Below are 13,467 nucleotides of genomic sequence, written 5' to 3'. Positions count from 1 at the left end.
AAAAAATTGGCCTATACTCAATCAAATATTATAATTTTAAATCAATTTTTAGTTTTTTCAATTTTTTTCTCACAGCTAATGGTCTCCAACGTTAAAGTGCAACTAAATTTTCATGAACTCCAAGGAAACGAGGGAGGAGCAAAGAGAGCATCTTTGCTCTACCCAATGGCTTTTTCGAGAAAGTAACTAAAAAATTATGTCCCCGCAGTCTTAGAAATTAACCAGATTTGTATTTTTTAAGCTCACATTTTTCTCAGATTCTATCCTTCTCATTGCAAAAGCTAACGTCCAGACACAAGCAAACACTTCCAAACACTTGCTGTCACTTTGCTGGCTTTTTTCTATATTTAATTTTTTCTTAGTACGATAAAACTCAATTTATATGATTCCTATTGTGATTATTAAACTCTTAGTATTATGTAACTTTCAAATTAGGCAGTATTAAACTTGAATTTAGTTTTGGAAGTAGTTGGAAAATAAAGAATTTGTTCTTTGTAATTGAAGTATAACTACTATAAATTTCGAAAAATTGCTATAGAAAGCTTTGTGCATTAATGGAGATAATTATTTCTGACAGTTGCTCGCATTCTTTACATACAGGTTTTTGAAGAAGCAAAGGGTGGATGAGAGTGAGAGCTCCTGACCCTAATTCGACAAGATAATAGCATAATATTTAGCCTTTTGGAGAGAACTAAATATTGTTACCATACACGTATAGTGAAGATGCATTAATTCTCCATGGATGGATTTCATGGCCAGGGAAACTGAAAAGCTCCATGCTCAGGTTGTGTTATTTCTATGGAGAAACGTTAGGTAAACAGAAGAAATCATGAGAGGAATGTTCTGATGGTTTTTCTTTGCAAATAGGTGGGCAGATCAACCATTAATACTTCCACCTATGCAATACACACAGGTAAGGCTGTGTTACTGGACATGTCCATTAACCTTTGGCCATTTCTTCTGATTGATGCTACTAGGTTTTGTATCACTTTGCTGGTTCAATTAAACGTAAACAATAAGTCTTGGAATGTGTATTTTGGAGAGCTTCTACCGAGACTGATGGAAGCTGGAGATGATGGTAATTGTGGGTTTACTGCTGTTTGCGATACAATTTGGTTGCAGGTATGCCTTTAACTGGTCTGTTCATCATTTCATTGCTGCCAGCTCTTACCTGAATTTAAATTGAGAATCATAGATATAATGAGAATATGGGATGTTTTCAGAAATAATGCACTACGGTAAATTTCTAGCAAAGGCAAATTTCGATAACCCCCTGCAACGTAGACTTGTTCAAAAAGTCGGTTATCTATTCAAATTTGAGGTTTTGTCTAAATTTTAAAAAAAATTAAATAAAAAGAATAAAATTTGTTAAACGAGTTTAGACATAATTTTTAGATCCATTTAAATTTCGAATCAAATCATAGACAAAAAAAATTAAAATGAAACCTAACATAGCCTAGTTTGAATAAATTATATAAAATTAAAATATTATAATTAGATAAGTATTATATATGTATATGAAAATTTATTTTTATATTTTATTTTTTAAAAAAATTTAAAACATTTTTATTATATAAATTAAGTTTAATAAATGAATTTATAAATTTTTTTATTTGAGTTAAATTTTAAAAATTTTGAAATTAAAAATATTAAATCGAACTAAATTTAAATAATTATATAAATAATTAATATCAAATATGTGGGCGACCCGATCCATCCCATGAATACCTCAACTGCAACTTATGAGCATGCCACTAGAACCAAAGTAAACTTCCATTCACATTTCCCCCACTTCATCCTTTTTGTTTGGGCTTGCTACTTCGTATTTGCCATTAAGAAATTTCCTCTTGCCTTCGAAATGTGCATCTAACAGGACAGGTCTAGAGTTGCTGACATATGAAACAGTGGAAGCAGAAGGAAAAAGAGTGTGGGTGTCAAGAGCTAAAGGCCTCGTGTTGCAGCAGGTCCAAATCCTGTATGCAAAATCAAGCCGAGTTTAGTTGCCGGCAATTGGATCATGCCCTTAACAAAGGAAATTCAGGTTGAATACTTGTTGCCAAGGTTTCACTGAAGCGAACATCACCATTTTTAGCTTCCTTCACAATATACCAAGGAGAGGAAGAGAAACCAGTGTGTCTTTCTCAGGAAATGTCCAGTGGTAATGCTCTTCGTCAAGCAGGAAAAAGGGTTCGAATCCGATAACTCTTCCCTCTCACGTGATTATCAAGCAGCATGGCAAGCTTCAAGCTTGTATTAGATCCACATTCAGTTCAGCAAGGACAGCTTCTCTTTTGTAGATTCTTATATTTGTTGGATTATTATTAGAGATGACAGTGGACCGGATTAGAATAAATTTTTATTTGTCTTGAATTCTACTAAATTTTATATATATAAAATTTAAATCCATTTAATTCGATTTTTTTAAAATTTTTTCATATTCGATCCTCTGATTGAATTTGGTATTAAGTAAAATTATATTTAATTTGATTTAAATTTAATAAAATATTATATTTTAAAATATAAAAAATTACTTTTAATATAAATATAAAAATAAATATATATATAATTTTTATTATTACACGATTCGATGAAAACTTTTTAAATTTAGATTGGATTGTCTTCCCAAATTATTAAAGTATAATGGTGTCATTGTCAACTTTTGAGCTGGAAAATTAATAAAACTTGATCCCACCGTGTGAGATTGATTGCATCTTTTAATCATCACTATCATTATATTATAATATTAGAGTGTTATTGTTCAGCATTTTAAATTTAGAAGGATTAAAATTTAAATTTTTATTTTATATTTAAAATGTATATTGAACAAATATAAAGTTAGAACTCTAACATGAAGTAATTTCATGTAACTTTAATTTTATTTATCAAATAAATCCATTTAACAAAATTCTTTTAATAAAATAAATTATAAGTAATTTAAAAAAAAAAAAAAACATCAGACTTGCATTGGAGTCAAATGAGATGACAGTCCACACTCAAATACCTTACCAAATAGCAGAAATCCGGAAAATAACGACGGATTAGCGCTCTCACTGTCATCTCATAATTACAGAAATGTTAATCTCGAGAATCCCACCTTACAAGGCAGCCGCTTTTTTTCTTCTTCTTCACAGTAAAGCCAGAGGGTGGATATTTGTCTCTAGCTTTTCTGCTTTTGGGATTTGTCCTGTGCTTTTGTTCACAACTCTTTAACTCACTCAAAAGAGGAAAGCTTTACTCTTTATTTAGAGAGAGGGAGGAAATGGAGAAAGCATTAACAAAAGTTGGAAGCTTGAAAGTTGGTGGGTTATGGATCTCAAAAAAAGCCAAGGAAGAGTTCTCTAACATTACTGAAGACTTCACTGTAAGTTTTTGTTTTTGCTTTGTCTTGAACATTGTGTTAGTGTTTTTGGTTCATGGATTGTGTAATGTGGGCGGATATCAGGATACCCTTTTGATAGTTTTGTGTCGGTGGTTCGGAATTGCTGGTGAAATGTGAGATCTTGTGGTTTCTTTTTGTAAGGAAAAAAAGTGATTTCAGATATGGGGTGATGAAATAAATGAAAACAGATTTGAAAAAATGTATTATTAGGTGAAAATGTGAAGCTAGAGACCAAAATATTTGATCATTGCTATAGTTGGGTTGCTTTTTTTTTTGTGTTAAACTCGGTGTTGACAAATATTTCTTCATTTCAGATGATAAAGATTGCATTTTGTCTTAGATGTGATTTGGTTTTGGTTTTGCATAATTTCTGGTTTGGGGCCATGAGGGTATTGGTCTTGGGGTAGGATTCCCCCGCTGCCAAATTTTCCCATAAGTTTGCCTGTTACATGTCGAATCATTTCAAACTGACTCTAGACTTTTAGGACAAAGGCCAGTTTATTATTGAATGTTGTTTAAACATGTTGATTTCTAGATATCAAGAACCATAAAAACTTCTGATGTTAAAATTAGTGTATCTTATCAGTAAATAGTTGGGAAAAGGCATCTCTGATTTGAACTTTTGAAGATTCATTAAAGGTTTTATGCAACATATGTTTATCAAATGAATGAATTGAACATTTTGAGTTTGAAGCGACTTTCTTCAAAATCATTTCCTCCTAATGTGTCAAGAAAAGAAGATTCGTACTAACATCAACATTGAAGTGTGCTTGCCGATGCATTATGCATATATAAAGTTTATGCTCCTTTATCTTTCTGATTCTCTGAAGCATTGCTTACTGCAGGCTTTCTCAAATACTGTTGAAGAGAAGGCAAAATGGATTTTCAACAAACTGAAAGGTACAGAAGCATAGACAGCGTAGCAATTTATCGTATATCATCAATCTCTGGATAAGGAATATAAAGAAGATATCTAGTGTGACAGTCAACTATCAAATAATTGCTTACAATTGACCACCCTGTTTGAACGTATCAATATTTCATCATTCATGTGATGTTCGATCTGTGGTTAAAATCCTCCTCTGTCATGCCTCAGCTTCTTTTTTTCCAAGTAGTTTTTCTTTCTTTTGTTTGTTGTGTTATGCATGACTTGATTGTGCTTGCTTTCTTGAATACAATGACAATGCAATAAAGTAACTTCTCATAGATTTCTCCGTCATATGATATGTATTTACGGGTCTTGGGCAGATTAATTCTTTTCAGAAGAATCACTATGTTTTAGAATTCATAAGTTCTTACCTTTATGTATTTATTCCTCCTATAGGAAAGCCAACGAAAAGTTTGCCAGATCTCCTTCGCGATTACAATTTACCACCAGGCCTTTTTCCCCAGAATGTTGTTTGTTATGAATTTGATGAATCAAAGGCCAAGCTGATTGTGTACTTGTCCTCTCCATGCGAGATCAGCTTCAAGGATTCCTCTGTTATAAGGTATGCAACCCGCGTGAAAGCGATTCTCCTTAGGGGAAAGCTCACAGGTATTGAGGGAATGAAGACAAAGGTCCTAGTTTGGGTTAAAGTCACAAGTGTAGCAGTTGAAAGCTATAAGTCCGACAAGGTGTGGTTTACTGCAGGAGTTAAGAAATCAAGGCATAAGGATGCTTATGAAGCACCCCGGGTTGCTGTCAGAGTCGAGGAATTTTGAGCACTGAATATTCGTCACTGCTTTTTTCTTGGGATAGAGGGCATAATTACTGCTAGTTTTGATACTGACAGGATTTCAATCCTGATCACTAGAACTAAGAATCCAGCATTCTATCAATAGATCACATAGCTGTTGACTAACTATTGTTAGTTATTTTCCACCTTTATTTGACAAGATAAATTGCATTACTACTCTGAAATCCAGGTTATCGATCCGATAATCAGTTTATAACTCAGCCTTAATTTATCCCCAGGTCTTTAAATTTATTCCTTAAAATATCAACAGGATTACATGACAATGCGGCTCTGTTTTGAGATAAATCAATCAATAAGCTTTAAGAGGTTCAAAAGGAAGAAATTTAAGTTTTCAAAAAGGCTGATGCACTTTGGGTTTGAGTATGAACGATGAAGAAGCATTGTGTGAAGCAGGTGACACCTTTGTTATGTCTAATTACTCAAATTTGTTGACTCCTTTGTAATTTTGGAGCTGGATGTCCAATTCGGAAATTAGTAGATTGGAGTTGAATTAAGATCAAAATTCAACGACTTGAATGAAATTTACCAAAAGAAATAAAGTCAGATGAGATGTGCATGTCGGATCTCAAGAGGGGTAATTTAGACTTTTGAGGAATCCAAAAGAATGGATAGTTTCGTAAATTCACTATTAATTTAAATTTACCAGAAAGCGGGAATTTTCGAAATTCAGCCTTCTTTTTTCAGTCTTAAACTTCTTCCCTCCGGGCTCCATGTTTGGGTTTCCTTTCCCAAATTAGGGTTTCTCTTGTTCTACCGAATAAGCTGTGATGAACTTTAGAAACTTTCACTTGCTTTTATGAATTGAATTCTCTTTCAAAACATTTGAAATGAACGGATCTTGTTTGGAATTCAATAACCCGATCCGGGACGCGATTTCTAGGATCCGATTCGGGCCGCTGTCCAACAACCTCCTCGTTTCTTCTTGGGACTCCGTTAGTTATAATCTTCTCAGATGGTCTTTTTCATTCTATTTTTGTTTTGAATTGCGATTAATCGCAGCTGGTTTTGATCTTCCCGTGCAGATTCTTCGATTCTACGATGTGGAGTGTTCTCGGCTCAGATTAGAAGCTCCGTCCGAGGCTGCGCTTCTCGACTGTTGTTTCCAGGAGGAATCTGTCGCATTCAGCGCTGGATCTGATGGCTCTATCACAAGGTTTTTCCTTTTAGTTGCTTGAGTGAATTCGAAATCCGATTCAAGCTTTTACTTAATTGTTTTCTTCTTTGATTGTAGTTTTCTACTACTAAGTTGAATGAGCACAACGGAGCTTCTTTAAATATGGAAAACCATTTTTATTGTGATAGCATTGCACTTTGGATGTAATAGTTGTGACAGGCAAGCAATTTGTGTTGATTACTTTTGGAAATTTTTTCTAGGTATGACTTGCATTCAGGAATCAGCAATAGAATCGGAAATCATGATGAAATAGCAACATGTGTAGAATATTCTAATGAAACACGTAAGTTATGCACCTTATTTCCACTGTCATTTTTATTGTTTTTGAGTTTGTGTTTGCTACTTCAGATTTTTGTGTCAATATCTTACTTTAGATACTGGGATAAAACACAGCAACTATATTACAATAATCATAGCTGGAAATAAAAAAATTTTGCATTTATGGAACTTTCTCTTATTTTTATATCCTGCAGCTAATCTTTTTGCTGTCTCAATCAGCTAATCCATCTGCTTTGTGCTATAGATGCCTGATTGTTACTTATACTATGTACCTCTGAGGCCATAGTTTGAACAAGTAATGATGGTTACATTTTGTAATTGAATTTGGTTGCTATTCATCTAGCTAAGAAACTATATGTCGTGCCCTTTTCTTAACCTTCTGCAAACCTTTTAACATATGTGTAGAAGTAATTTCAACTAAGGGCAGTTTGTAATTTGAACCTCTCTGTTATCCTTTGAAGCTCATAACAGTTTAAAAGAAAGAAAGCATCCTAGCCTATGCATAAAGTTTTCTAAAACCTAAGTACTAACAAAACTACTATCCTGACAGAAGGTGGTAAACAACTGAGTTTTGGTTTTTTTGTTGTTTACATAAACTGGCGTTTTAACAGGGCTATGATAAAGAAGTTTTAGCTGAGAAATAATTTGGTCTTCAGAACAAAAGGCTTTTCAGAGTCCTGCTATAGTTTTTATTACATATACCTCATAAATATGCATCTATGTTTGTAAAGAATGTTAATAGTACTATTCTCAGAAGCTCTTTGTGAGTTTATGGTTTCACTTGACTGCACAATGTTTTGTAGTCTATTGGAGGCCATGAAGACTGTTCAAATTGCAAGATATATTCTGATGAACATCCAAAAAGCCCTTTATACAACCTTAGATCTATCATTCACATGTTCCTATTTAGTTCTAGTAGAAGTTAAACTCTTTATTCTTTTATTTCAGGTCAAGTGATTACTGCAGGTTTTGATAAGAAGATCATAGCCTGGGACATGTGTGGAGCAAAACCCCTTGCATTCTTGGGAAATCTAGGTGCAGAAGTGGAGTCCATGTCAATCTCTGGATTTGAATTAACAGTAGCTGCTGGATCATCAGTAGATATTTATGACTTGCGTAACTTAGACAAATCAGTTGAATCAAATGAATCTTGTATGGGTGTTCCAATACGATGTGTGTGCTCAATTCCTTATTCCAAAGGTATTATTTCTTGACTTTGTTAGCTCTACATGTTAGATTTTAAGCATGAATGAATGTGATAGATTTTAAGCAAGCAGCGAATTTCACATGAATGAATCTGATTGATTTTAAGCACAGCCTTCTGTCAGAATTTTGTAATCTTCAAAATACCAACTTTTTGATATGGCTTTCAACTTTCTTAATAATGCCCTTAAAGAAGATTACATGTCCATGCAGGATATGCAGTTGGATCAGTAGATGGACGAGTAAAATTAGAGATCTCATATCTGTCCAGTTCAAACAACATGGGGTCAGTTTTGAAAATTGTATAATTTTAGATCATTGTAGCAGTCGAGCATTGAAAAACGTGGTCTGCATCAACTAATAAATTCATTTCATTTATACATCTTAAAACACTTAATCTTCAAATTTCCTCTAGACCTAAACAGAAAAGAATATTGTTCAAAAGCCTTTTATCCTTCGGCATAAGTATGAAAAAAAAAAAAAATCCAGAAAATGGCTTATTTGACACATTACCTTATACATCTCTTACTTGCAGGTATAGCTTCCGATGTCATCCAAAATCAAGAGATAGAAGAAACCATTTAGTACCGGTGAATGACATTGCATTCAACCCATTGTATGTGTTCTTCAATCAGTAGCCTCTCATAGATTATGGAAATTGTTGCATATTGGCATTTATATGGTACTTTTGTTTTAGAATCTCAGGTGCTTTTGTTACGGGTGATAATGAGGGTTATGTCACTGGATGGGATGCTAAAAGTAGAAGAAGACTCTTTGAGGTAATCTTACGGGTTTCTTTTTCCTTCTTGTGCTGTTACTTGTGATAAGCACATCTTATGATTCCTCAGTCTATTAAATCAGTGGTTTTAGTTTGGGATGATATTCTTATTTAACTGATGGTTGATAGCATAGCACATTTCAGAACAAAAAAAACAGAATATTTTCTGAATCTTTGAGGCAAAAAGGCACATGCTAGATAGCTAGTGTTAAAGAATGCAAGTAGATGATAGTAAGTAATAATTCCCAGAAAATTATGATGTTGACTTTATTTGTATTATTAATTTTTCATGCTAATATTTTGGTCCAACTGCTTTTTTTCCTTAAGGAAAAAAGAAAAGAAAGGGATGTTTGTTGCTATAATAGTGGTAGTACTAAATCGATTTGCTTCGCTGGGTTGAAATCATTTAGATATTTTACGACTGAATGACTTTCACTGCAACACTCTATTTCAAAAGTTCAAGAGTGTCGCGAGTACATTCTGGGCTCTGGCTTTCTCCTACCTCCATACTTGGTCCACAACTTTTTCCAGTAGAAAAATGTTTGTTTGCCAGCTTAATTGTTTCTCTATTCAGTTAACATCTTTTCCCTGTTTTTCCTTACTTATAGTTGCCTAGATGCTCAAACAGTGTTGCATCCTTAACATACAACCATGAAGGACAAATTTTGGCTGTTGCATCAAGCTATACTTACCAAGAGGCAACTGAAATGTCAGTTATTCTTCCATTTCTTGTGCTTCTATCTTTTTCTATCTTTATCATGCTGTTCTGTTTGTTATCATATTCTAAGCAGGTGTCTTTTATATTGCTTGAAGAACTAAAATATTTTGCTTGTATATATGAAGAGATGATGAACTTGCGGGGGCAATATGTTAGTTGTAGAGGACCATAAGCGTTGTTTACTTTAGAGGATAGCAAAGGGACCATAATAAATACGATATAGCAAAGAAGTGTGAGTCACTGAGAGATTATGGTGCAATAAGAGTTTGACTCTTGCTGCTTATATCTTCCACTTCTGCTTGGTGTCTTGTTCTTGAAAGGAAGGCTTATTGCCATGTTAACAATCTTCGCAGGCTGCATGACCTTCCACAATCTGCCTACCGCATTGAGTTCATTAATTGGTGCTAAACATGCTTTTGTCCATAGATTCCAGCAGTTAAGAGTCCTATAAGATATGCTGCCAGCCTGCCACTGATACCATGTTTCTGGACAGCTACGATTTAATTGCATACTTTTCTAATTTGTTTGGTCTTTCTATGCTTTCTTGTCAGTTGTCATTCCAAATCTTTCCTCTGATTTGATCTTGATTTGGTGCTGTCATTTGATTTCTTTAAACCTTGGACCATCTCAAATTTATGGCCCATTGTCTTATCTTTGCTTGATTGATTTTTTTCTCTGTTCATTTATCTGAACTTCTTATCTACCAATCATTTTCTGGATTACATTATCTTGGTTGGCCAATTTTCTATTTTTCCATCAAGCTTTACAGAGTCTGTCACATCTCACAGTCACCTGGTTTGATAACAATAATTTTGAAAACCAAGAGGTAGTGGCTCTGTTCAAGAGTTATTAATTTGTCATCCGCAATTTGCCTGGTAACAGAGAAAAGCCCCCTCAGATATCTGTGTATAAAATGGATGACAACTACATCAAATCACTTTCTGCTGGAAATTCAAGTCGGCAATGACTGAACAGACATGCTTGGCAATCACAGAAATGATCCACATCTACACAATCTTGTATGTACAACTTTCTTCTATCGCATATTCTGAAGATGCTACACAATCTTGTTTGTTGTGTAACTTATGTATTATGCCTTGTAACTGTAATGTTTTGTACCACTTTCATGCCTTGTTACTTTGTTGAACTTCTATCTATGCCTGGGGTGTTCATTTGTTCGGTTTGATAATTTTCAATTAAATTATTTAAAATTACATTAATTAAATTAAATTATTTTATTGTTGTTAACCAAAATATATTTATTAATTTTAAAAATTAATTGACAGTTAATTTTTTCAATAATTAAATAATAAATATATTTAAATTAAATTATATTTTAAATCGATTAAATAAAATTATTTAATAAAATATTCAAAATTAAAATATATAAAATCCATTTCATGTATTTTTTATTTTATATTTGAATTTTATTATATTTCATTAAAATTTTAATTAATTTAATTTTTGAATTAAATTAATCAAAAATTAAAATTTTGTAAAATTATTTTTATTAATCATTCAAAATTAATTAATTAATTAATTAAATTTAATCAATTAATTTGATTAAAATCAAAATATGAATGTTCTTATTTATGCCTGGTGCTGTAAGGGTGGAATTGCTAAAGGCTTTTTGTCCTATCGTTTTCTATTTTCTTTTGCCAAAATCATTAGAAGCATATTGAAATAAACAAAGAAAAACAAAATTCAAGAACCAAATATTTCAAAGGTTGATTTTATTTTCATAAGAAACGTCTCATTTCTCTCTTTTGCTCTTTTGTGGGTCAAACATCTCAAGTAGACAAGCTGAGTATAAAATTTCTTTGGCTTTGGATTATTCATTTGTCAATACCTACGCATACTATTTTTTTTAAGACAAAAAAAAATTAAAATCAATTTTATTACTAAAAAGAATGAAAAAGTGAAAGAAATCACTAAATGAAATTATTCAATTGTTTTAAACGATAGAAAGCAAATAATAAAAATGATAAATAAATATTAAAAATAATATTAATAAATCTGCTTCTTAATATAAAATCAAAATAATATATGAACATGAGTATAAATGTGTAAAATATTTTATGAATGGTTTATGAATATTATTTTTTTATTAAATTTAATATGTAATCACCAAATAATATTATAAAATTTGTTAAATAAATTAATAAATCATAAATATAATAAAATTTATTTATGTTTGAAGATTTAAGTGAATAGAGTAATAATAGTAAATAAATTTAATTTTTGTTTGTTTATTAAATTAATAAATAATTCTAAATAATATTTTAAAATTTACTAATAAAACAATTAATACAACAAAATTCGCTTATACTAAATTTGTTTACAACTTTGCATATCAATTTTTTTTGTAATATAATTTTTATTTCAAAAAAATTAAAATTTTATCATATATTTTATTTATTAATATACTTTTAAAAATACGTGTCACTTAATTAAATTTGCATGCTGAGTTGATGCTAAAATATTCAATTGATGTGATAGTGGGCCCACGGCAGCCCACGTGTAAACATCTCAAGCTCAGCTTCCGTTACACGCAAACGTCAAAGTTAATTTCCAATCCCATCCCGGCCTCACATCGCCAATGATCCAACGGCCCAAACCCATCCACGTACTTAACCCAATTTCCCACATTTGAAAAATAATAATAATAATAAAACCCCTACATTCCATAAATTTCCACCGCCATATAAGCATTCCAGAATCATTCGTCTCTTTTTCACTTTCACTTCTTTTCCTCTCTTGTTTTGCTCATTTCTACTTTCCCATTCGAAGCTCTGATCCTTGTCTCTATCTTTCCCCTAAGCCCTGAAATTTCTTTTAGCGTCGCCATGTCGGACGAGGAGCACCACTTCGAGTCAAAGGCTGACGCCGGAGCTTCGAAGACTTATCCACAGCAGGCCGGCACCATCCGGAAGAACGGTTACATTGTCATCAAAGGCCGTCCTTGCAAGGTTAGGGTTTCCTCTTCTCTGAACTACAACTTTTTTTTTAATCTTTCAACTATTTATGTTTATGATCTGAAAATTTATTTTATTTTAGGTCACCAGAATTTTGTCTATTTATCAAAGTTTTTAGATATAATTCTTAGATCTTCGAAATCGTTTGGCGAGTGAGGATAATTCCTTATTAAGAAAGAAAGATTTAATCTTTGATCCTTTTTTGTTTATCTTGTTCAAACGTTTCTACAGGTTGTGGAAGTTTCAACTTCCAAGACAGGCAAGCACGGTCACGCGAAATGTCACTTTGTTGGAATTGATATCTTCACAGCCAAAAAGCTCGAAGATATCGTTCCCTCCTCTCACAATTGTGATGTATGTTTCGCTCTACCTTGTCTTAGTCTACTGCCGTGATTATTATTTTTGTTGTAGTGTTCGGAGAATTATGGTGTTGTTTGTTCCTGTTACAGGTTCCTCATGTCAACCGTACTGATTACCAGCTGATTGATATCTCCGAGGATGGGTTTGTAAGATCATGCTTTTGTCTTTGTTGATTGGTTTTTGGATTTTTGTGGCTTTAGTCTATGTTTTGATTATAATACTTGTTAATTGATTAGGTGAGTCTGCTAACTGAGAATGGTAACACTAAGGATGATCTTAGGCTTCCAACCGATGATAATCTGCTTACGCAGGTTAGTATTCATGTTAGATGGTATCTGATTTCTATCTTTTTACTATCGTGAAATGGGCAAATTCCTCACAAGTTTATTTGGATTGTGAAAGCTGGTGGTTCTGTATGACTGATGTCTATGTCCAAGTTTTATCCTGTTGTCTCTTCAATTGGTTTAAAAGATGAGCGTTTTCTTTGGTCTATGCAGATCAAGGATGGATTCGCGGAGGGGAAGGATCTGGTCGTGACTGTCATGTCTGCAATGGGAGAGGAGCAGATATGTGCTCTGAAGGACATTGGCCCCAAATAAATATGCCCCGGGCGTCCTTGAGAATGCTCATTGCTCAAGTCCTTGAAATTCTAATGAAACAGATAAATACTAGCTTTTACTTTTTACCGAGGGGTTCTATGTGGGTTTGGATGGTGGGAGTTATGTTTCAGGAACATCTTGTTAAAGAAGTGGCCTCCAGCTATAAATATGATTTCGCCACTATCAATTATCCTTCTATGAGCAATATTTTTGTTATATTGTTCAGTGACTGTCTAATACACGAATTGATTCTGTTTCCCTAT

The 13,467-nt window shown here is 32.9% G+C and overlaps 3 protein-coding genes across 5 annotated transcripts; all 3 read left to right on the top strand.

Moving 5' to 3' along the window:
• Positions 1-3,096: 3,096 nt before the first annotated feature.
• LOC111282780 (uncharacterized protein At5g01610-like) lies at positions 3,097-5,271 on the top strand. Its single transcript, XM_022871016.2, has 3 exons — positions 3,097-3,361; positions 4,225-4,279; positions 4,704-5,271. The coding sequence occupies exons 1-3, from the start codon at positions 3,260-3,262 to the stop codon at positions 5,081-5,083; spliced, it is 537 nt and encodes a 178-aa protein (XP_022726751.2). The 5' UTR covers positions 3,097-3,259; the 3' UTR covers positions 5,084-5,271.
• A 538-nt stretch (positions 5,272-5,809) lies between these two features.
• LOC111282794 (Transducin/WD40 repeat-like superfamily protein) lies at positions 5,810-10,445 on the top strand. Of its 3 annotated transcripts, none has more exons than XM_089761439.1 (9): positions 5,810-6,050; positions 6,141-6,271; positions 6,493-6,575; positions 7,520-7,771; positions 7,988-8,060; positions 8,310-8,390; positions 8,472-8,553; positions 9,161-9,261; positions 10,153-10,445. In XM_089761439.1, exons 1-9 carry the CDS (start codon positions 5,946-5,948, stop codon positions 10,235-10,237), a joined length of 993 nt encoding a protein of 330 aa, XP_089617565.1. In that variant the 5' UTR covers positions 5,810-5,945; the 3' UTR covers positions 10,238-10,445. The 3 variants fall into 3 exon arrangements, with proteins under 3 accessions (XP_089617565.1, XP_089617566.1, XP_089617567.1); XM_089761440.1 differs by lacking the exon at positions 10,153-10,445 and adding an exon at positions 9,624-10,124; XM_089761441.1 differs by lacking the exon at positions 10,153-10,445 and having other exon boundaries at positions 9,181-9,261.
• Positions 10,446-11,971: 1,526 nt separating this feature from the next.
• Positions 11,972-13,466, top strand: LOC149518638 (eukaryotic translation initiation factor 5A-2). Its single transcript, XM_089760514.1, has 5 exons — positions 11,972-12,239; positions 12,477-12,599; positions 12,695-12,751; positions 12,842-12,916; positions 13,103-13,466. The coding sequence occupies exons 1-5, from the start codon at positions 12,117-12,119 to the stop codon at positions 13,202-13,204; spliced, it is 480 nt and encodes a 159-aa protein (XP_089616640.1). The 5' UTR covers positions 11,972-12,116; the 3' UTR covers positions 13,205-13,466.
• The last annotated feature ends 1 nt before the right edge of the window (position 13,467 follows it).

The sequence above is a fragment of the Durio zibethinus genome, chromosome 5, assembly GCF_047325235.1.
Source record: "Durio zibethinus cultivar Kanyao isolate XHJ-2024 chromosome 5, ASM4732523v1, whole genome shotgun sequence".
Classification (NCBI taxonomy): Eukaryota; Viridiplantae; Streptophyta; class Magnoliopsida; order Malvales; family Malvaceae; genus Durio; species Durio zibethinus.
Note: the sequence above shows the minus strand (reverse complement) of the source record. Positions and strands in the feature narration are given on the sequence as shown.